The following is a 24698-nucleotide window of genomic DNA, read 5'->3' on the forward strand; positions in this document are numbered from 1 at the left end:
CTGACTCTAATGAAGGGGACCTTAGCCTCTTATGGCTCCGAGACGGCTCAGAAACAACTGATGGAGGAGTTGTCTTGTCGGTGCCAGCCGGAACCGACATACTCAGTAAATCCTGTACAGGAGTCAACTCCGAAGGTGGAGCCGATGGTTTAGAGGATTTTGGGGATTTTACTGGCTGGGAACTCTCTGCCGGTGAATCCTGAGGTTTTAACAGACCCCTAAGAATCAATTTGTTCTTACGCTCCTGCAGGACTCTTGGACTAAAGGCATGGCAAATAGAACAAGAGTCCGGCAGGTGAACAGCACCCAAACAATAAACACAACTAGTGTGCCCATCTGTAAGAGACATTTTCTGACAGCATGAGTCACACTTTTTAAAGCCAGCTACTTCAGCTTCCTTTGACATGACCCAACTACAAAAAAAACTAAGTACCACAAGGGAAACACAGACAAATAAGTAGTACTCTAAACAAGTACACCTGTAAATATATATAACCTCTTCTTTTTTTAACGCTAGCAAAAAAGGAAAGGAGAGCCTCTATGTTAAACGGCTATCCTAGGGAGAGGAGGAGGGGGGAGAAAACTCTAACTTAAACGAGTTCTAAATAAAAGGGAAACTAAGCAGAACGAAGTACTGAATAGAGCTAAGAAAAAGTACAATATCTATTAGTTTAAAGGGTCTAAGAGAATATTTCTACACAAAAACTGAAAATATACAAGCCTGAGCCAGAAAACGACACACCTCGCAGCTGAAGCGGCAAACGAGATCTGGGAAGTTGTCGCTAGGCATCATGGGATAAGGGGTACCCTTGAGCCAGTAAACAGCTCTCGAGCTATTGAAGATGGCCGAGTCGGAGCCGAGGAGTGGCTCCGATCCCAAACAGCAAGAATGAAGGCGAGATAGACAACTTAACAGTAATTGTTCTGATCTCCTAAATTCTTCGGTTCTGTTGAGACAGAAACGTAATTGTCTGTGAACATCTAACAGGTATAAGCAATATTCACCTTTATTAGAAATATTTGGAAAGAAGACAGGTAAGTCTATAGCCTGATTAATATTGGACTCTTGAGACCACCTTTGGAAGAAAGGATGGATTTATTCTGAGTGCAACTCTATCCTTATGGAAAATGAAGTAAGGGGGTTTTTGGAACTTAATGCTTGCAATTCAGAAACTCGTCTCACAGAGGCGACCGCTATAAGTAAAAGAGTTTTCCAAGAAAGGAACTTTAAGTCACAAGTAGCTGCTGGTTCAAAGGGGGATAGTACTAGTGACTGCAAAATAATAGTCAGGTCCCACAGTGGTAGAAGATCTTTAAATGGGGGGCTTTAAATGGATAGTTCCTTTGAGGAAGACATTACAAAGTCTGTGAGAAATTAAGGGTAGATCTTTGAAGCCATTATGAAAGTTAGAGATGGCTGCTTGAATGACCTTACCAAAAAGAAAGGCCATAAATTCTAAAACTTTTCCACGGAGGCTGAAAAGGGATCGAGACCATTATCACAAGCCCAGATAGAAAATCTCTTCCATTTACTGAGGTAGGGATTCCTGGTGGATGGTTTATGGGATGCCAGCAACATTTTTCTTACTGGGGATAGATTTTCATTATGCCTGGTGGCTAACGGAATTGCAGAAACCAAGCAGTTAGCTTGAGATTTTGAAGACTGGGATGCACCAGTCCCTGCAGGTAAGACAGAAGATCTGGAACTGGATCCAGAATCCATGGACAGTGAACTAGATGAGGCCATAGGATGGGAAACCAAATTTGTCGAGGTCAGAAGGGAGCAATGAGGATTACTTTGCTTTGCAAGCTGGCTGCTTTCTTGAGGGAAAGTGGGAAAGGCATAAAGGAGACCCGGGGGCCAATCAAGGAGAAGAATGTCTCGAGGACTCCCCCTGAGGAGGGAACTAGGGCAAAATAGCTTCTGCACTTGTTGTTTTGGATTGAAGCAAAAAGATCCCAGCAAGGCTGGCCCCAGCGATGATTGATGATCTTTGTTACCTTGGAATTGAGAGACCACTTGTGAAGCATTAAAATGCATCTGCTTAGTTTGTCTGCTATCACATTTGAACTCCCCGGGATGTGCGTTGCTATCACAAAGCAGTTGGAGGCAATGGCCCATTGCCACACTCAGACGGCTTCTTGACACAGGGGATAGGATTTGGTTCCCCCTTCCTTGTTCATGTACCAGACTATGGACATGCTGTTTGATTGAATTGCAATTGTTCCTTGAGGTAGGGCAGAGTGAAATGCTTGCAACGCTAGTAGCACTGCCCTCAGGCCCAGAAAGCTGATATGCAGATTGGCCTCTATCAGGGACCAACTGCCTTGGACCGTCTTTCCCAGATAATGCCTCCCCCACCTGGGAGGCATCTGCGGTCACTATGACCTTGGGTTGAGGAGGGACAAAGAGACGGCCCGAAAGAATTTCTTCGGATTCCATCCACCAGGATAGGTCACATTTTTGTAGAGACTGGTGACAAAAATGGGGTAGTTCACTGGATTAGAATAGACCATTGATTTGCAAGAAGCCATTGCAGTAATCTCATATGAAATCTCGCTAATGGGACCAGTGTGTTCACCCCAGTCATGGAGCCTAACGCTTGAAGCACTAGCAGGCTGGTACTTGAGATTTTTTCTGTAGCCTGCGGGGAAGCAGAGGTGCCACACAGGAGAGAGTGGTGAGATGAGCTCCAATAAACTCCATATCCTGAGAAGGGGTCATTTGAGACTTTGTAAGGTTGACCATGATGCCTAGTTGCAGAAACAATTGCAGGGTGAATTCTGTCACCTGAAGCAGTAGATGTCTGGTGGAAGCAGTGATGAGCCAGTCGTCTAGATATGGAAACACCCGGAATACGTGCAGCCTCAAGTGAGCTGTTTACTGCTGCCATACATTTGGTGAATACCCTGGGCGCTATGGTGAGACCAAAGGGCAGCAGCTTGAACTGATGGTGACTGGCTCCTAGTTAGAAGCAGAGAAATCTTCTTGAGTGTTTGTCCATTTTTATGTAGTAATAAGCGTCTTGAAGGTCTATAGAGCACATCCAATTGTTTTCCTCTTGGAAGGGAAGTATTGACTGAACAGTGACCATCCAGAATTTGGACTGTTGAACAAATCTGTTTAGAATGCGGAGATCCAGAATTGGTCTCCAGTCCCTTGTCTTTTTTTGGCACTAAAAAGAACCTTGAATAAAATCTGGATCCTATCTGGTCTGGTGGGAGTTCCTGGATGACTTTTTTCTAGCAACTATTGTATTTCTAAGGCTGCTTTGTCCCTTTGGGTGGAACATTGGGGAGTTTTGTTCAAGTTCTTGGATAAAGAATTAAGGGGATAAGGTTAACTCTGGAAATAATTCTTAGCACCCAGGCATCTGTGGTTACTTGCACCAGGCTGTTGGGTACAAAGAAAATCTTCCCCTGACTGCCTCCAGAGGCAAGCAATCAAGCCTCCTTTCAGGAACGTTGATAGGGTTGGCCAGAGAAGGACTCCCTGGAACCCTGGTTCTGCAGGCCACTCCTGCCGGTAGGATGGCATCTTCCATTAGAACTCCTCCCTCTGCCCTGAGGGGAGTCCGCACCACGTGTGTCCTGGAAAGGCCTCTGGGACTTCTTGAACCACATCTTCCCAGTCCTCTTATTCCTGAAATAGGCTCGTTGGGGAGCAAAAAAACGTATGGGCACTGCAGACAGGATCTTTCCATCTTTCTCACACCTGAACAGCGTTTCTTTAACTTTGGGCCGAACAAGGAGGATCCATCAAAGGGAGCTTGACGAAGGAAGACTTGAATGGCTCCGCAAACTCATACAGGCACATCCAAGCATGTCATTGAATTGCAACACCTGAACCTGCTGACCTGGTCATCCCTTTGGCTGCATGTACAATCAGCCTCATGGACGAATTAGAGATGGACTCCAGGGTAGCTAACTGGGAGGCCACTTTTTCCTGGACCCCCTCAGCTCCTGCTAGAGTATCCAACAGGTCTTTGACCAGATCCCTCTGGAGACTAGTAAAATGCGCCAGAAAGTTAAAGGACCTAACGATAAAGATCGGTGATGTGTAAATCTGCTTCCCAAATCTGTCTATCGTCCTTGACTCCCGGGGGGTTAGGGGAATAAACAGTGGAATGTTCCTCAGCTAGTTCCTTTTCAGTGGCAGCCGCTACCACCAAGGCATCTACTGCTAATCCTTTTGCCCAGTACTGATGATCCTCGGTTACGGAAAGTATTTTATCTGGTCTCCGAGGAATTGGTTCTATCAAATCAGGGGCCTTCCAAGCCTGCTGAAAGATCAATCTAATAGCCAGGAAGTAGGTGGGTGAGCTCCAAAGGCTTGCAAATACACAGACTCCTCGGACTTTGGGTCTTTGGGCTTCCAATCACTCCTTTGTTTAAGGATCTCCAGAATGTCTCCAAAGGAGACACCTTCCAGGGGTGACTGGGGGGAATCTCCCCCCTCATCAAAATCTGTGTCTTCGATGAGAGAGTCTTCAGGGGAGTCCAGGTGTTTCCTCTTACACAATTTCTTCTGAGGAGGCTCTTCAGTGGGAATATCTGAAGACTCCTCGGAAAAGAGGTGACCCTTCGTCGGGATGTCTTGCATCCCTGGAGCTCGCTGTCCAGGTACAGAGGTTGGTGTTAGTTCCTGGTAAGCAGGGGTCAAGGGGTGAGACTCCGGCAACACAGGAGCCACCTGGGGAAGTAGCGGTGGCCAAAACCCCCTCTATAGCTTGAAAGGCAGGCACCCTGAGGAGGGATGGGAGCCTAGAACTGTGACAAACTTGGAACTGGGGTCATAACCAACCCGAGAGACCCACCTGCAAAGCCACAACCATGGAAGGGCCCCCAGCCAACCCAGACTGAAGCTGTACGGTTGGCTCTGAAGAAAAAAGTTCCGAAGGCACAGAGTGTCAGAGCCATGCCATGCTACTGCAGCAGTGAGGAATTTGAAAATCTTTTATGGGTAAATGCAAATTATACAATTATATTATGTTCATTTCTACATTGCTATAGTAGCCTTAGCTGATTACCAAAGCCTATACCACTTGGAAGGAGGAAGGATATGGATCCAGAAGCCACAAGAGAACAGAATAGCCCTAGCAAAGCCATTCGTGATCTAGAAACAGAATCCAGTTTGTAAAGCCTTTTAATGGTATGTATGGAGGACATGTAGCTTACAGAGTTTGCCCCTTTCCAATACGCCATTAAAGAAGACAAGGCGCCAACTACAGTGAGCCTTGACACTTGCCTGGAACTGGTTTACCATCATGGGCACAACAAAAGTCAATAGCCAAAGACAACCATCTGGAAATGGTCTGTTCTGAAAATAAAAATAGGTGATCAGCTTTTCTAAAGAACTTGGTTCTATCAAAATACAACCTGAGCTGCCTATGTACACCCAGCATATGCAGAATCCTTTCTTCCTGGTTGAGGATCTGAGTAGAACACTGGGAGACTGACAGTTTAACTCAAAGTGAATTCTGAAACAACCTTGGAGATAAATGAGCGATTTGTTCTTAATGAAACCCTCTCTCTATGGACTACTTCACCCAGCATGAGAGCTTGCAACTCAGATACTCTTCCTGCAGATTTCAGAGCAATAAGAATAGTTTTCCATGTAATGAGCCTTGTCTACTTGACGTGTAAGTTCAGACAGACATAGATAAGTTCTTCACTTCAAAGTTAAGATCCCAAGAAGGAGCAACCTACGTGTATCGGGTACAAAACTCCTTTCAGAAATTGTTTTACCAAAACAGAGGAAAAAAAAGGATCCACGGGCAGACATACTGAAATTGACACAAGATGTACCTTGACAGAGGACTGAGAGGGCCAAGGGCTGGTAACTCTCACAAATATCTGAGTACCAGTGGGGAAAAATCCCGAGAGCGCCCTGGTTATTGGCTAAACACCAAACAGAAAATCTTTTCCACTTGCCAAAATAAGAATTCCTAGAAGCAGTTTTTATTTGCCTCCTCCTGTCCCTGCCTGCATGTTCTCCAAAAACAGGTGCCTAAAGGGAATTAGAAATGAATCATCCAGGCAGTAAGTTGAAGGTGTTTGAGGCTGGGGTGTATAAACTAACCCCCACCACCTTGGTGAATAAGTTCACTTTATGAGGAAGTTGTGGTAATTGGTCTTGGCCAATTCCATCAGAACGGAAAGTACCGATGTTGCCTGGGACAAAAGTGAGTCAAGCACAATTATATTTGGAGAGTCCTTCTGAATCTTCACAATACCTTGGTAATTGGTGGAAAGGGTGGAAATGTATAAAGGAACATCCCATTCACTGTAGTCAAAAAAAAAGAAGTTATGTCCTTACCATAACGTTCCATGTAGAGTGTTCATCTCGCGTTTGTTCTTACACACGGGCTCGGAGCCAATCCTCGGCTCCGAGTCGGTCGAATTGCAAAGCTCTGAATCTCAAAGAAGCTCGAGACCAGCCCATATCCCACAATCCTCCCTGCCATTACTCAGATCTAGTTTGCAAACAAACCAGACCAAAAGATCCAACAACTCCGGTGCTAGAAGTATACTCTCTTCAGCCATTCAGAGACGCTCTCTCACCATAGCAATAACTAATGGTCTAAACATATATCCCATGATACACGGGACCATATACCCCGGAAGGGGTCAAGACACATCGATCAGACTCTAATCCTACCAGTTCTTCCAAACACGTGGGGGGGGGGGGGGAGGAATGTAAGAACAAAGGCGAGATGAACATTCTACATGGAACGTTATGGTAAGGACATAACTTCTTTATGTAAGAGTGTTCAATCTCGCCGTTTGTTCTTACACACGGGTAGTGTCCCTAGCTCCGTCACCCCGAGTGACTCATGGAAGAACGTTCCTAAGCACAGTGGAACCAAATGATGTCCTATCCCTGGAGACTTTGTCCACTCTATAATGAGTGATGAAAGTATGTGGTTTAGACCACGTGGCTGCTGCACAAATAGTGTCCAAAGGCAAACGAGCTGCATGAGCTAAGGAAGTGGAGACGGATCTGGTAGAATGGGCCTTAGGTTTGGTGGGTAAGGATTGCTTTGATTTAGAGTATACAAATGTTATACAGTCAGCAAGCCATTTAGATAGTGTACGTTTAGTAATTGCCATGCCCTTTTTATTGTCTGCAAATGCGACGAAGAGCTGATCCGTTTTCCTGTAAGCTTTGGTCCTATCCAAATAAAATCTTAATTGCCTGTGAACATCCAACTTGTGCAACATATACTCCAGTTTGTTGGTATGGTTTTTGAAAAAGGTAGGAAGTTCTATAGACTGGTTAATATTTGTAACTGAGCATACTTTTGGAAGGAAAGATGGATTTGTATGCAAAGAGACCCTGTCTGGATGGAATATCAAGTAAGGTGGTCTGACCGATAATGCTTGCAACTCTGATACTCTACGAGCTGAGGTCACGGCGACGAGAAACAGCGTCTTCCACGATAAGAACTTTAAGCAACCGCTACCCCAAAACAAAACACGTGCAACACATAGCTCACACAGCCAGTGTGCCGAACAGTCACAGCCCTTAAGGCTAAACAACACACCTGATACACTTGTAATAGGTGACTTTATCGTCAGGCACACTGACGTCCCGCTCACCAGGCTGAAAGTACAGTTTTGTACCTACCATAAATGTAGATGTCCGAGAGGTATGCATCTGCAGTCCTAACAAATGGGTTGTCCTGGCCTCAGGCAGCCCTTCGGTCGGCCGGATTCCAAAGTCTGGGTCTGGCCTCGGCTGGTGTCGCACTTCACCCGACGTCATAGCGGCAGATCTTCGGGTATAAAGGCATCAGCCGACGCCATTTTCCTCAGTGTTTCTTGCCCCAGATGCCAGATGCCCTCTAGGAAGGCTAAATTTGGATAAATGCAAATGTTTCCAAACAACAGAGAGCAAATAGAAATAAACATGTATATACATATATACAAACAAATACACCATAATAGATTCCCCCAGCTAGCTACAAGATGGGCAAATACCCTAGGAGTACCACAGAGGGGAAGGAGGGTGGGTAATCCTGACTGCAGATGCATACCTCTCAGACATCTACATTTATGGTAGGTACAAAACTGTACTATGTCCTTCAAGGATGCATCTGCAGTCCTAACAAATGGGTAGAATACCATAGCCAAACTGGGGGAGGAGGCCCTAACAAGATTATGGTGTAGTTAAGACCCCTTGCAAAACAGCAGTGGCAAAACCTGCTCGGGATCTGGAGTATAAGGGTAGATTATAATGCTTGGCAAATGTATGCACGGAGCTCCAAGTAGCAGCCTCTAAAATGTCTTTTGTAGCCACTCCTCGTAAAAAAGCTGTAGTGGTGGCTGTAGCCCTTGTGGAGTGAGGCCTGATATTTTCTGGAGCTGCCTTTCCATGATAAGAATAACAAAATCTAATGCAATTTCCTATCCATTTTGAGATTATCTGTTTTGAAATTGCTTTTCCTTCCATTCCTGTGGCGTATGCTACCAGAAGCTGGTCAGTTTTTCTATTGTTCTTGGTTCTGTCCAGGTAGTAGCGCAATTGCCTATGCACATCCAAGGTATGCAGCAGCCTTTCTCCCCTGTTCTGTGGGTTGGGGAAGAATGTAGGTAGGTGGATTGCTTGGTTTAAAGATACCCTGGAAACCACCTTTGGCATAAAGGTAGGATTAGTTCTCATGGACACTCTATCCTGATGGAAGATAAGGAAGGGTTGCACTGTCATTAATGCCTGTAATTCAGAAACCCTTCTTGCTGAAGTGATTGCAAGCAGGAAAGCAGTTTTCCATGATAAGTATTGTAATTCTGCTGTTGCTGCTGGTTCAAAAGGGGGAAGTGTCAACTTTTCTAGCACAAAGTTTAAGTCCCATGTAGGCAATGGAGGCTTCCTTGGAGGCTTTACATTTTTGATTCCTCTCAGAAACTGCCTGAGTAGAGGATGAGAGAAGACTGGAGGATCCATGTTGTATTCTGCTGAAATAGCTGACGCATGAATCTTTATGGAAGAGTAAGACAGGCCATTGTGGAAAAGCTCTGCTAAGTATTCCAGGATGTTAGCTATGTTTGCCAGTGCTACATTCTGCCCTTTTGCTGCACTCCAAACGAGATATCTTTTCCATTTTGCTGAGTAAGTTTTTCTTGTTGAGGGTCTGCGAGCTTCCAAGATAATGTCTTTAACCCTTTGAGATAAATCTGGGTTATTTTGTCTTATGCAATGCTCCAAGCAGCTAGCTGCAGTGTTTTCAGGTTCGGATGCAGGGTTTTGAAGTTGTTCTGTGTTAGTAGTAAAGGAACCAGGGGTAGAGGCCATGCATGTTCCCGAGACATACTCCTCAGTAGTGGGTACCAGTGCTGCCTCGGCCAGTCTGGAGCTATCAGGATGATCCTTGGGTGGTCTTCTTTGATCTTCAATAGCACCTTGTGCATCAAAGGAAGAGGTGGGAATGCATATGCTGTCAGGTTTTCCCAACTGAAAGATAGGGAGTCCACCTTCCAAGCAAGTGGGTGGTATGTCCTTGTGCAGAATTTTTTCAATTGGTGATTGTGTGGGGATGCGAATAAGTCTATTTCTGGTAGTCCCCATTTCCTTCTGATGGATTTGAAGATGTTTGGATGCAGCATCCATTCGTGGGCATCCGTGGTAGTCCTGATTAAGATGTCTGCTTGTATGTTTTCTTTTCCTGGCACAAATATTGCCTTGAGCTGTATGTTGAGGCTTAGGGCCACATTCCAGAGATCCATTGCCATCCGGCATAGAGGATATGAATGTGTGCCTCCCCGTTTGTTGATATACCACATAACTGTGGTGTTGTCCGTCCTTATCAGTAATTGTCCCTGTTGAAGAAACGGTCTGAATGCCTGAATTGCCAGTTTTACTGCCAGCATCTCTTTTTGGTTTATGTGTAGGTTTAGCTGGTCTTGAGTCCATAAGCCTTGTATGCACTTGTCCAGCAAGTGTGCCCCCCCCAACCGTGGTCTGAGGCGTCTGTGGTGATAGTCTGGCTTGGTTGAGGGCTGTGGAAGGGCAGTCCTTTGTTCAATTGACAGGCCTGAGCCCACCATCGGAATTCTTGCTTCAGGCATGGAATTATTGGAATTTGGGTTTCTAGGCTGTGCTTGTGCTGAGACCATAAATTCCTGAGGTACCATTGCAACTTCCTCATATGTAGTCTGGCATGTGGGATCAATATTATGCAGGATGCCATGTAACCCAGGGCTTGCAGGACTTTCCTTGCTGTAAGCTGGTTCTGCGTTGTTAATGCCATGAAGTAGAGTGGAAGGTGCTTTTGTTTTTCTGCTGTGAGGGATGCCATTTGATTTGATGTGTCCAGTTCTGCACCCAAGAAAGTTATCCTTTGGGAAGGTAACAGCCTTGACTTTTTTATATTGACTGTGTATCCCAAGGCTTGCAGTAGATGAATGACCCTATTCAAGTCTTTTGTTAATTTGTCTTTGTTGTCCGCTTGTAACAGGCAGTCGTCCAGGTAAGGGTAAATTTGAATTCCCTGAAGCCTGCAATGAGCAATTACTGATGCCAGGCATTTCGTGAATACTCTGGGCGCAGTAGATAAGCCAAAAGGCAATGCTGAGAATTGATAATGCTCTGATCCTGCAAGAAATCTGAGGTATCTTCTGCAATTTGGTCGTATGGGGACGTGCAGGTATGCCTCCTTGAGATCTAGAGTTACCAGCCAAGACTCCTTGCCCAGCATGGGAAGAAGCTGCTGTAGAGTCAGCATTTTGAATTTTGGGACAATGAGGTATGTGTTCAGTGCGGACAGGTCTAGAACAGGTCTCCATTGATTTTCCTTCCTTGGCACCAGGAAAAGTCTGGAGTAAAATCCTTGTCCTTGTTCCATATATGGTACCTTTTCTATAGCTCTCATCCTTTTTAAGTTGTCTATTTGTTCTAGAGCGTTTGCCATTTGATTTGGAGGTAGGTTTGGCATTCCTCTCTTCCTTGGTAGAGTATGGAAGTGAAACCTGTAACCTTTGTCTATTGTCTGTAAAATCCATTTGTCTCCTGTAATGCAATGCCAGTTTACTGAAAATAAGGCTAGCTTTCCGCCTAAGGGTGCTTCTAGTTGTTCCCTGGTAGGCGGCTTCAGAGCCAAGTCACTGTGATTGTCCTGTGGAAGTGGTAGTGGCTGGATCTGCAGCAGAACTTCGCTGGTTGTTAGGCTGCCACCGACGTCCCCTGTAGGCACCTCTGGATTGACCTCTGCCTCTTGTGCACCTATTCCTGCCTCTCTGTGCTCTGTTGGTGTCTGGAAAGGACCAATTCTTGGAAGGCCAGTTCCTACTAAACCTTGGAGGCTGAACCTGTAAGAAATCCTTGACTGTCTGGACAGATTTTGCTTTCTCTTCCACCTTCTTCAGCACTTGCTGTGCAGGTGAGCCAAACAAATTGTGTTTATCCATGGGAGCATCTAGGAGCTTTGATTTTACATGGTCTGGTAAGGACTGCTCTTTTAACCATGCATGCCTTCTGATCACTGTACCAGTCATAGCTGATCTAAAGGAGGCCTCCAGTGCATCACAGCCGCATTTTAAGGAATGATTACTGACCTGCTGTATGTTATGTACCATTTCCTGAAGAGACTTTCGGTCTAAAGGTTCTGGAGAGGACAGCTTTTTAGATAACTGATCTAACATAAATTCCTGATACTGAATCATGTGGAATTGACAGTTTAAAGCCCTAGCCGAAAGAGTAGCAGAAGTATAAACTTTTTTACCCCATCTCTCCAAGGCCCTAGATTCCCTTTCAGAGGGGAGTGGGTTTTTGGCAGAGGTAGCTGCTACAGCCTTGGGGCCCTGGGAAATAGTTTCAGGATCTGCAAAAGGAGCCTTATACAAGTGATTATGTGTGTCCGGAACCCTGTAGTATCTGTCGGGCTTAGCAGGGGCCGGAGGGAGTGAATCAGGAGCAGTACAAGCATCATTAAATGCATCATCCACAACTGTAAGTACTGGAGGAATGGCTAAAGGCCTATGCTGTGGCAAATGCAAAAAAGTCCTAAGCCTTTTCCTAGAGTCTGAGAAATCCTGACCCTGCCATTGAAATGTTCCCTCATAGCATGCAAGGTTTCCCCAAAAGAAAATTCCTCAGGAGGAGAGGCAGAAGGAAAGGAGTCTTCTGCATCAGAGTCCTCATATGGAGAATAAGGGCCCTCAGGAGGGTTTGTATTTTCTGATTCATCTGAGGAGTAATCAGTAGAAACTGGCTCAGGGGGTTCTGCTCTAGGCCTCTTCTCTGGAGGGAGTTGAGAGGCCCTATCTGGGTGAGACTGGGAACCCCTGATCAAAGAAATGAGATCCTCTGCTAGACTAAGCATTTGAGTACTAGAGCTAGGCCTGTGAGAGGGGGCTTTAGTAGGCAGGGCCTTGGAAGATTTAGCTGCTTTAGCCCTGGCAAAGGCCTTAATTGACATGGATGCAGGGGGCCTAGCAGCTCCACGTGCAGGAGTAGATAGATCTAGGGGAATAGTATCTGATAAATCCTGAGAAACTGAAAGAGCAGGTGGAATTTCAGTAGCAGATTCAGCCATGCTGGAAGAGGCCTCGGTAGTAGGAGGCATGCTTTCGGCCGAAGGAAGAACCGCAGACTCGGTTTCAGCCGAAACCGAGACACTCGCGGTTGGCTTAACCGCGGTTTCGGCCGAAACTGCGGACCACGAGTGTCGGTCCTTTTCCTTACGCTTTTTAGCTAAATGCGAAGTCGGAATCTCCGACGGTATGATATAAGCAAAAGTGGAGCCGAAAAACTCCTCTGCAAACTCCGACCGACGTCTAAGCGTTCGTCGGTTGAAGGAAGCACAGGCTAAACAAGCTGCTACGTCGTGGTCTGGGCCTAAACAAGGTAGGCAGTAAGAGTGGAAGTCTTTATGAGGTATTTGTTTCCCACAAGTTAAACAGTTATTCACTTTTTCTGACATCGGCTGAGGCAAGAAAGAGTCCCCAACGGGGTACTTAGCTTTTTAGAAGTCTTCGGTAGTAGAAATCTCTGGATCTGACCGACCGGCACTTGCGAAAAGCTTCTGCTTCGGGTGCCACGCGGCAAGAAAGACTGAGGAAAATGGCGTCGGCTGATGCCTTTATACCCGAAGAACTGCCGCTATGACATCGGGTGAAGTGCGACACCAGCCGAGGCCAGACCCAGACTTTGGAATCCGGCCGACCGAAGGGCTGCCTGAGGCCAGGACAACCCATTTGTTAGGACTGCAGATGCATCCTTGAAGGACATCAAGGAGAAGGTCACGGTGAGCAGCCTGTCGGGCGCTAGGATCCGCCACATAACACAAGCACTCAGGTCACTCCAAGGCAAGTACAAATATGACTCAGTCATTGCCCATGCTGGTGTGAATGATCTGAGACGTACCTCCCTGGACTACATGAAAAGAGACAGAGGAGCTCTCTGAGCATGTAGCCCAGGCCAGTATGACCATGACCTTGAGTAGCATCTTACCCTCACCAAGAATGATGCCACAATATGAAGACAAGATGATCAATTTCAACAAATGGCTTAAGTGTTGGTGTCATTCAAAGGGGATCCAATGCCTGTTAGCCTGGGATGACATGCTCGACAAGCCACGATGCTTCGCTAGGGACAGCTTCTTGCACCTGTCACCCCTGGGCTTTCGGATATTGGCAAAGGCTCTTGCTACCCCCATAGTGCCTTTTTTAGGCAAGGCTCAAAAGACAAACCCACCTCCATAGGTATCACAAGGGATAAGAAACTAAGAGTAATGCTACTCAACGCCAGAAGTCTAAACCTCAAGATGCATGCACTCAAAACTCTCCTTAGCATGGAGAACATCGATATCTGTGCAGTAACAGAAACCTGGTTCAAGGCTCCCGAGAGCACCCCAGCACTACCAGGTTATACCTCATATCATGCTTATCGGCCCCAAAACTTGGACCGAACCACAAAAGGAGGGGGAGTATCAATATTCGTCAAAGATACCCACACCTCCAGGTTGGTGGCACAGCACGAAGCATCAGAGACTATCCCATGTGCAACTAACTGTGAGTAAAACTGCCTTCCAGTTTATAGCCTGCAACAGACCACCCTCCCAAACACAGGAACCCCACTCGGCCTTCCTGAGAATACTGGAAAATATGAAGGTCTCTCCAAACACCATTATATTGGGCGACTTCAACTACCCAAACATAGACTGGGAGCATTACTCTAGCTCCAACACCCTAGCCCAAAGGTTCCTAGAATTTATAAACTCAAATGCTATGGAACAACTTGTTACCACTCCCACAAGAGGGGAAAACATACTGGACCTGATCATCACCAACATGGGGACACTATGCTCCAGACCAGAAGTGTATCCCTCACTGGTAAGATCAGACCATAAACTAATCTCACTGGATATTCACATCCCGACCCCACCCCCTGCCCAGAAAACCACACTGAAAAACTTCTCTAAAGCAAATTTCACATGCCTCAAAACCTAGGCGAAATCCTTCAAAGCCCCCGGGCCTGTGGAAAATATGGCCCAGACAGCAGAATCCTTTATAAACGCATTCTATGAACACCTTCAGGAATGCATGGATCATGCAATCCCAAATAAAACCAAGACCCAATCCTCCAAAGGCAGACGTCCTGTCTGGTGGAACCCAGCCATAAACAAACTATACAATAGAAGGAGGAAGCTACTACATGATAGAGCAAAATCCCAAAAAGGGAAGGCATCTCTGATCAGTATTAGCAAAAACTACGGGCACTCATAAAATCGCTAAGGCCAGCTTCAAGAGAAAATTGCACAGGACACTAAGGATAATCACAAGGCTTTCTTTAGTTATGTTAGGAACCTGGGTGGGAATTCCCAGATATGCTCAGAATTAGTCCAAAATGACAAAAAATACACCGAGCCCACAGACATTGCTAACATCCTAGCTGACAGGTTCAGTGCAAACTTCTCCCCACCAAAAGGGCAAATATCTATCCCAACAGAGTGCTGCCCCCCTGACATCTCAGATGCTCAGGTAAGAGCCGCCCTCTCCAAAGCAAAAAACACAGCATCAATGGGACCAGATGGTGTCCCGGGCTGCGTCCTACATGAACTTCAAGAAGAGCTAAACCCAAACATAAAACTACTGTTCAATCTTAGCCTTACTACAGGATATGTACCCAAAGAGTGGCGTACAGCAACAGTGGTCCCTCTCCACAAAGGTGGTGCCTCAACAGATCCTGGAAACTATCACCCCATAAGCCTGACTAGCTTGGTCTGCAAAGCTATGGAAAGGATCATCATGGACCTCATAAATAAAGATATTGGGGACCTACAGACACTGGATCCTACCCAGTTTGGCTTTAAGGGCAGATCCTGCCTCTTAAACCTGGTCGATTTCTTTGAAACAGTCACCAAGGCCATTGACGAGGGGAAGGTGGTCCACACAGCCGACCTGGACCTCGCAAAAGCCTTTGATACAATACCCCACTCGGGCATTATAGATAAGCTCACCAGCTTAAATATAAACCCCTACATCACTAGATGGGTTGCAAACTGGCTCAAGGACAGAACCCACATGGTTAGAATTGCTGGAGCCATGTCAGACTCCAAACCAGTTACAAGTGGCGTCCCACAAGGCTCAGTCCTGGGACCTCTCTTGTTCGGTATATATTTCTCAGTGGTACAGGCCAACACGGAAGGACTGTGGCTGACCAAGTTCGCAGATGACTGCAAACTGGGCGCCATAATCAACTCTCCAGCCGACACAAGCATCCTCCAAAAGGGCCTCATAGAAAAAGAAAACTGGTGCCAGAGCCATGGCCTCAAGCTCAACGCCAAAAAGTGTATAGTCATCCCCTTTGGCAAAAACAAAGTGCCCACAAATTACCACATAGGTGGTAATCCATTAAGTACAGAAGAAATCATTAGGGACCTGGGAACCCAAGCTGATAGCAATCTCTCATTTGACAACCACGTGGCCAAAGTGGTTAGAAAACCATTTTATATAGCCCACCTAATCATGAAGGGATTCACATCTAGATCAGGGGAGGTCATCGTGCCTCTTTACTCATCCCTCATCAGGCCCATAATTGAGTACAATGCCCCTTTTGGGATGTACCTTACCAGACACCTGCAGCAACTGGAAAGACCCCAAAAGTACCTCACCAAAAGGATCAAAGGGCTCAAACAGATGCCATATGCTGCCCGGTTAAAGAAACTCCAGCTCTACTCAGTGGCATACCGCCTGCTCAGAGGCGATCTGTGCCTGACGTATAAAGCCATGTCCAACCCGGAATTAATGGACATGCTGCACCTCAGAATATCCAAATTCCATCGAGCTACGTGCTCGAGAGACTTGAACCTCAGCACTGAAATAAATAGGACATGCTGGAGGGACAGATTCATAACCCAGAGGCTCCCTTCACTCTGGAATAAAATCCCAGTCCAGGTTAGGCAGAGTCCCACATTGACTCTCTTCAAGAGGAATCTTGATGAGTGGATGGGAGATCGTAGGTTTACCCCGGCTATCACTTCTGTGTCACTGTTAGACAGAGGCACAGTATACTAACCTCAAAAAAAGGCATAGCAAAATTAATTTAAAATGGGTGGCGAAAGCCAAACACACTCTGGCTAGGCTTATAAATGCCCTTGATAGCCTAGTATGAACCTATGAACCTATGACAAAGCAGGTTCAAAAGGTGGCAACAAGAGTTGCGACAGCAACAAATTCAAGCTCCATGGAAAGAAAGGTTTTCTGACAGGCAGTCTAAGATGGAAGGTTCCTTTCATAAAGGCCTTACAAAGTCTGTGAGACATAATGGGAGAACCTTCCTCACCAATATGGAAGTTTGATATGGCCGCCAACTGTAATCTTAGCGTGGAAGTAGAAGCTCCTTCATGAAAAAGGATAGATAAGAATTCTAAAATTTTATGTAGAGGAGCTACCCAAGGGGTCTAAGTTTTGGCTAGATGCCCAATATACAAATCGTTTCCACTTACTCGTATAGAGTTTAGTAGTGGAAGCTTTATGAGAAGCAACCAGAATGTGTTGAACTGCCGGGGTGAGTAGATGAGACATGGCTAGGCAGGGAAGCGGAGCAGCCAAGCTGCTAGTTTGAGGGACTGTAGAGACTGGTGAGGAACTCCCGACGAATGTGTCAGTAGATCTGGTACTGGGTCCAGAATCCATGGTTCCTCTATTTGATGGGCTCGAAGAAAGGGGAACCATATCTGACGAGGCCAGAATGGGGCTATGAGTATTCTAGTCCTTTCCAGGTTCCTGGCTTTCTGTAGAAATCTGGGAATCAAGGGAGTAGGCGGAAATGCATATAGGAGACCCGGGGGCGCATCGTGCATCAGTGTGTCCCTGGGGACATCCCCTGGAGGGGGTAGAAGGGCAAAGTAGCTTCTGCATTTTGCATTCAACGGGGAAGCAAACAGATCGCAGTAAGGCTGGCCCCATTTGCGGAAGATCTTTTCCGCCGTCTGTGAATTGAGGGACCACTCGTGAGGTAACAGGATGGCTCTGCTCAACCTGTCCGCAATGACGTTGGATGACCCCGTGATGTGCGTTGCTATCAGAAAGCGACCCATGGACTCTGCCCATTGCCAAATTCTCATGGTCCCTCTGCATAACGGGTAAGACATGGTTCCCCCTTGCTTGTTTATGTACCAGACTACAGACATGTTGTCTGTCTGAACTGCTACTGTTCCTAGAGGTAAGAGGGCTTGGAAGTGTTGCAATGCCAGGAACACCGCCCTCAACTGCAGAACATTTATATGTAGAGTGTACTCCGTGCTGGACCATTCTCCTTGGACTGTTCTTCCCTGAAAAAGGCCCCCCCCCCACCCTATCAGGGAAGCATCCGTGGTTATTGTGGCTGTTGGACTGGGTAGAAAAAACGGACGACCCATAGTGAGGTTCTGATCGCGCACCCACCATGAGAGGTCCCATCTGCAAGAGTCTGTTATCCTGATCTCGTGCACTAGGGGTAGGTGTTGGAACGACCACTGCGCGAAGAGCAGTCATTGTAGGATCCTCATGTGTAACCTTCCCATAGGGACTGCAATTAGTGCGGCTGCCATCAGTCCCAACACTTTTAAAACCAGTTTGGCTAGGGCTTTCTTGCTGACCAGAAGAAGAACCACCTGCTGTTTGAGGGTTGAGGCTCTTATTGGAGGGAGCTTCAGTAGTGTCGATCGTGTATTTAGGTCTGCTCCGATGAAGGAAATACACTGAGGGCGATAAGCAAGACTTTTCGAAGTTTATGGAAATCCCCAAGTGGGAACAAAGGCTGATTGTGTAGTCTCTGGCTTGCAATAGATGACACTCGATGGTGGTGGTGAGGAGCCAGTCGTCCAGATACGGAAACACCTGGAATCCTTGTCGTCTCAAGTGAGACGCAACTACTGCCATGCATTTGGTGAATACCCTGGGGGCTGAGGTGAGTCCAAAGGGCAGAGCTCGAAACTGAAAGTGACTGACTCCCAGCCGGAAGTGCAGGTGATCTCTGGACGGTCTGGCCATTTTGATGTGGTAGTACGCGCCTTTGAGATCTATAGAGCACATCCAATCGTCCTTCTGTAAGAATGGAAGGATAGATTGAAGCGTGACCATCCGGAACTTTTCCTTCTTCACAAAGTTGTTGAGATGGCTGAGATCTAAGATCGGTCTCCAGTCCCCTGTCTTTTTCGGAACTAAAAAGAACCTTGAGTAAGTTCTGAATTCTCTTTGGTCCGCCGGGACTGGTTGGATGACTCTGTTTTCGAGCAGCTTTGAAATTTCTACAGCTGCTAGATTTCGCAGACGGGGTGGCACGTCTGGAAACTTTCTTTGTAGAGGTGGCGTTGATGTGAAGGGGATTTTGTATCCTCTGGTTATAATGCTTTTTACCCAAGAATCCGAAGTAATGTTTAGCCAGGCCAGTGGGTATAAAGCTAAGCGACCCCCGACTGCCTCCAGAGCAGGACAGCCGGGCCTCCATTCAGGAGTGCTGGAAAGGCTTCCCAGGGACGGAATCCCTGTCGCCTTAGTTAAGCGGACCTCCTCTGCTGCCGGGGCGGCGTCTTCCATTTCTACCCCCTCCTCTGCCTCTGGAGGGAGTATCACTCTGTGTGGTCTGGAAAGATCCCGGATTCTTACGGAACCACATTTTTCCGCCTCGTTGCCCTTTGGGGTACGGTCTAGTAGGAGGGGAAAAACGGACCCCGACAGCAGACAGGGTCTTTCCCTCTTGCTCGCACCGAGTGAGAATCTCCTTAACCTTGGGCCCAAAAAGTGTGGCACCATCAAAAGGGGCATTGGCAAAGGAAGACTTGAAGGCTTCCGCAAAGGAGCACAGCCGCATCCATGATTGTGATCGAAGAGCAATCGCTGAAGCTGCAGCTCTACTCGATCCCTCGGCTGCATACGAGATGAGGAGCCTCATGGATGAGTTTACTATGGAGGTGAGGGTGTTAAGTTGTGCTGTTACTTTTTCTGAAACAGCAGCATCTGTGTTACCCTGGAGGGTATCTGTCAGCTCCTTGATGAGATCCCTCTGCAAACGTGTGAAGTGAGTCAAATAGTTTAGCGAACGCATGGAAAAAGTCACTGAACTAAAAACGTGCTTCCCATATCTGTCCATAGTCCTAGAATCCTTATTAGGAGGATGAACAGATGAGGAAGACTCAGACATCTCCTTTTTCGTGGCTGCCGCCACCACCACAGCGTCGACAGGAACTCCCTTGGTGAGATAAGATTTATCTTGGGGGGCAGTGATGAACTTGTTTGGTTTCCTAGGGACTGGTTCCACTGTGTCAGGTGCCTCCCACGCCCTTCGAGCAATCAAATCCATTAATTAATCGAAGGGCGGAGTCACCCAGGAGGTAGAAGGTTGAGCCCCAAAAGCCTTCAGCAGCACCAACTCGTCCTCAGTGGGGGATAGGGATTGCCAATCACCCCTCTGTTTCAAGATCTCCAGGATGTCTGCAAATGAGACATCCTCCGAGGGTGATTTGGGGGACCCCTCTCTGCCTCATCCAAGTCGGTGTCAGACGTTAGAGATTCCTGTGGGGAATCTATGTGCCTCCTCTTGCACAACCGTTTCCTCGGGACCTCATCAGAGGGGGCTTCTGGTGAGGCCTCCAAGGAACAGGGGGAACCCTCTGGGGGTGGCTGAGGCAATTGGGCTCTACGCTTGGGATGGATCGTGGGAGCAGAAACAGAAAGTGGCCCTTCTGGGGAAGGAGAAGATTATCCTGATGATGTGGTTGTCTGTGCAGACAATACTTTCCTCATAAGGTCAAAGGCCCCCAAACCCGTGGCCGAGGGCTCCCCCGGTTCCGAAGAACACGGGAGCATCCCAGACCCAGGTGCCGTGGGCTCCAACCCCGAAGACGGAGCCGAGCCAGTCTGTGCCGAGGCCCCGAGAGAGAGAGTCGGTACCGACAGGTCGGTACGACTCTCGGTCCCGGAACAGAGGAGAGACCGTTGGCTCCGCGACTCCCCTTTCAGTTCCGAAGGAGTCGAAGTCAATGGTGTCGATCGTGCAATGGAATGTTTCGGCACTGAGGGCTCCACTAACATCAGGTCATCCTCTCCCGGCTCCGAGATCTGGATGGGTCTCAAAGGAGGACCCATTGGAGATATGGGGAGGCCTTCTAGTTTCGACACGAACTGGGAGGAAACTGCAATTAACTTGGAAAGGGCTGTGTTTTCCATGAGTTTCTGCATGACACAATCCACATCTGTCTCGGATAAAGGTCTGGAAGAACGGGTCGAAGGAGCCGAAGATGGCACCGACCGAAGAATGGACGGTGGTGGCAGCTCCGACACTGGTTCCAAGATCTGGGGCTCAGGAAAAGATAAATGTTCGACGCTCGGCCCCGAGATCTGTGGAACTGGCGAACGAACCCTAGAAGATGAACTCAGAGCCGATGACATGGGCTCCGACATCTTCAACCCCTTCGAGGATTTAGAAGCCTGATCCGACTTGTCCAAAACCTCTTGAAAGGCAGGCTTCAGTAACCCTCTGTCTATGAGCTTCCTGTGCCTATCTGTCATGACCCTCCCGCTAAAGGAATGGCAAATAGAGCAATCCTGTTGAAGATGGAGAGGGCCAAGACAGTAGACGCAGGAAGCATGATTGTCAGTAATGGACATATAAAAGAAGACACTCACAAAACCACACCCAAAGAAGAAGGAAAAAAAAGGGTATATATATATATATATATATATATATATATATATATATATATATATATATATATATATATATATAACACACACAGCACTTCTATAACAATCTAAGAAATATAAGGTTATATCAGGAAAAAAATCAGTATCTTATCTGTAAATAGTAAGCAAATCTCAATTTTCTATCTGGTCCGAGCTCTCCCCGATCTGTTGCAGCGGCAAACTAGATCTGAGTAATGGCAGGGAGGATTGTGGTATATGGGCTGGTCTCGAGCTTCTCTGAGATTCAGAGCTTTGCAATTCGGCCGACTCGGAGCCGAGGATCGACTCCGAACCCGTGTGTAAGAGCAAACGGCGAGATTGAACACTCTTACATCATTTGTTTACTACTGCAAAAAATTCTGGGTGAAAGTGTTTCTGTGTTGCTACTGCAATTTTCTTGTGTGTTTGAATTATGATTTCAGGTCTCAATTACATAAATATGCATTTTAAATTAGTTTCAACAAGGTTGTATGTAAATGGCACTGAACTATGCATGCTGACTAACTTTGAAAGTAAAAATAGGTTATAACCCACGCCCTACATCTGCCTTCACAATAAACTTGTGTGCACACAATTTACTAACAAAGGCAACTGCTCTGTTTTAGAACCACTTCTGATAAAGCTGGAAACCATTTTATGCAAAATGCCATTTAATGATATGCTCTGACAATGTACATAACTAAAAAGACAACATGAGTTAGAACACACAATACTAAATATAAATCTTAACGACTGGGTTCAAACATGTCAGCCATATCTATTGTTTTTTCCAGTGTGCAAAAATGCATACCTAAAAAAATAAAAGTCTTATAAGCTACTAGATTCACGAACATCAGTCACAATAATCTCACCTCTAGCAGTGTATAGCAAGAGTTTTTCTTGAGAAATGTCTTGCATGCTTTCTCTCTCCACGAGTGGGCAGCCATCACTTGAACTTCAAGATGATGCAGTTCATCCATTCTAACTGGAAGATCTCGACCCACTGCCACAAGTCCTTCCAGATCATCTAAACATGGATAATGATCGCCATTCTAAAATAAAGCATACATAAGAGTGAGCAACATCTACGGGATATCACAGCAGATAGGCACAAAGCAAAACATGCCAAATAAAGGCAGAGCCATAATATTAATTTTAGAGTCTCTTGTTGGTTGAAGAATCAACACAAGAGATCAGGCTGCCAGATAGTATGCATGTTGGCTAAAAAGTTTCTTCATAGCAGACACGATTGAAGAACCAACATAATAGATCAGCCTGCCAGATATTATGCACGTTAGCTAAAAAGTTTCTTCACAGCAGACACTCTCGAGTTACTCCTAATGTAAGCCTGATGTCCACCCCTCATCAGTCTACCCATGTTCCAGGATCTGACACAATTCAAACACGTAATCTAACATAATAAACCATGAAATGACACTTTCTTTTAAAAAATGTACCTTAAAAATATTTATGAATGGGCAGCCATACTTGGATACAGGGGATGCTAGAAAGGTGTTTGGCAATTAGAAATGTACTGAAAAGTCGACTATGACAGAAGCAACACATTTATCAAGTGATCACTCTGATGGTTGCTCTCTCTTCACAAAGGAAGCTATGTACAAACAGTAGTGTATTCAACAAAACTATTTGCTCTCAAGGGTCCCCTGTACTGACTGCCAAACTTTACACTTCTGGTCTTAAGACAGGGAATTCATAACAGCATTTTTTATATTTAGCTAAAGGACTCATGCATTCAACATTTCTCAAAGTGGTCAAGCCCCAATCTTCTGAGGCAGCTAAATATGAGTCTTCAAAATGTACACTTATGCCAGCATTCTAAAAAAGTATGAGGATAACATACCTAACTAATACATGAGCAGTCACTAAAGCAGATGAAAACTAACAGGACACCATGCAGTAAGTGGAACACTTTCAGATACATCTACATTCTTATGCCTTCCCTCATCATTTTTTTTTTAATCTCATGTTTCAGTGCTTGGGGTGGGAAAACCCTCTTTTGGTCATGTTGGCATCTCTATGACAAGATGATATGCATGAATGCATCAGAATTCTAAATACACAACTCTCACTCTGAACACTAACACTCATTCAAAGGATAACCAGTCAAGACACTGAAAGGTTAGGAAGAAAGTTTAATGGAGTGAAATTATATCAGCTTAGTAACAATAAAAGCACCTGAAAGGAGAATGGAGAATTCTAAAATTCAATTTATTTTTGAGTGATTTAATTGCAGGAAAAATGGCTAGAAAATGTTCAAATGGAGATGAGAAGAACCAACACAACAGATCATCCTGTCATATAGTGAGAGCATGTAAGTTAAAAGTTGGAAATACACATACAAAAGAACTGTCATGTATAACAGGTGGCAATAACAAATTATCTTCATAATGGCTACTACATCCATATTACCGTGGAATGTAAATGGCCTTACAAGTATAGACAAAATACTGAATTATATTAAGAAATGTACGGTGCAAACAGCAATGTTGCAGGAAACACACCGATAGAAACTGCACAAGAATTTGACAAAAGATTTTAGGGTGAACATTCAGCAGAATATCAGTGACAAAGGAAAAGGAAAGAAAAATGCTAGAGGGATTCCAAAAGTAACAGATAAGGGAAAAAATAAAAATGGCAATCTGGTAGCAAGGGGTTATTGGCAGGGGGGAGGAGGATTGTGCTGGGATCTATTTATCCCCCAACTATAAATGTTACTATGGAGCTAAAGAAAATGCTGGGAAAAATAATCAGCTTTCTGCAAGGATTATTAATTATAGGTGGGAACAGGAACTCAATTTGCAATAGTGAGGACATATTAAGGGTACCTAGAAGGGAAAATATATAAACAAAAATACTGTAGATTTCTGAAAAAATATAAGAATATGTTATACTGAAAATGTAAATTGAGCAGTAAAAATGAACAATTGGGTAAGTAAACTTATCATAATGGCAGATGTTCTAACAGACCACTGTTATAGCAGCCTACACTATTTGGGTTGTAACCTGCACAGGATATGGCCACCAGACAATTTTCAAAGCTCGAGGATACCTTCCATGTGCCCTAACTGCACAGGTTCAAGCAGAGTCTCATAAAAAGTCAGTCTGGACACAAAAAGCTTCAGTGTTTTATTGTCTCAAAAAGTGATGCTATAACACGGAAATAATAAAAAATGCTAGGAAAGGAAAAGCATACTAAAACAAATGCAACTATACAACAAGGATATATACATCCACACACTATCAATACATGAAAAACAAAACAAAGGGAGATGGAGGGGACTGCTAATGCAACACTGACCTATTAGAACATATGCCATTATGGCAAATTTACTTACACAACTTGTGTTCAACATTAGGTAACTGTTGCAGTAGCCTAATATATCTGGGTAGATTACTACAGCTTAGGAAAAAGAGAGAGAAGGAAAGAGTTGAATCCAGGAATCCCTGGTCAGTAACAGAGGTCAGAAAAGATTGGGAATAGTGACTGGAAAGCAATTTACAAGAGAACAATGGGAGGACATATGCATGGCTCC

At 45.6% G+C, this 24698-nt stretch overlaps 1 protein-coding gene across 2 annotated transcripts in view; it reads right to left on the minus strand.

Moving 5' to 3' along the window:
• Positions 1-24698, minus strand: part of KDM5C (lysine demethylase 5C) — a gene marked incomplete at its 5' end in the record, with an annotated part of 2556543 nt that overhangs the window by 520965 nt on the left and 2010880 nt on the right. For both annotated transcript variants that reach the window (XM_044060510.1, XM_044060501.1), the window contains 1 exon segment: positions 22017-22196. In XM_044060510.1, coding sequence (XP_043916445.1) covers positions 22017-22196 — 180 coding nt within the window.

Source organism: Protopterus annectens, chromosome 1.part0, assembly GCF_019279795.1.
Source record: "Protopterus annectens isolate FY-2018-M chromosome 1.part0, PAN1.0, whole genome shotgun sequence".
Lineage (NCBI taxonomy): Eukaryota > Metazoa > Chordata > Ceratodontiformes > Protopteridae > Protopterus > Protopterus annectens.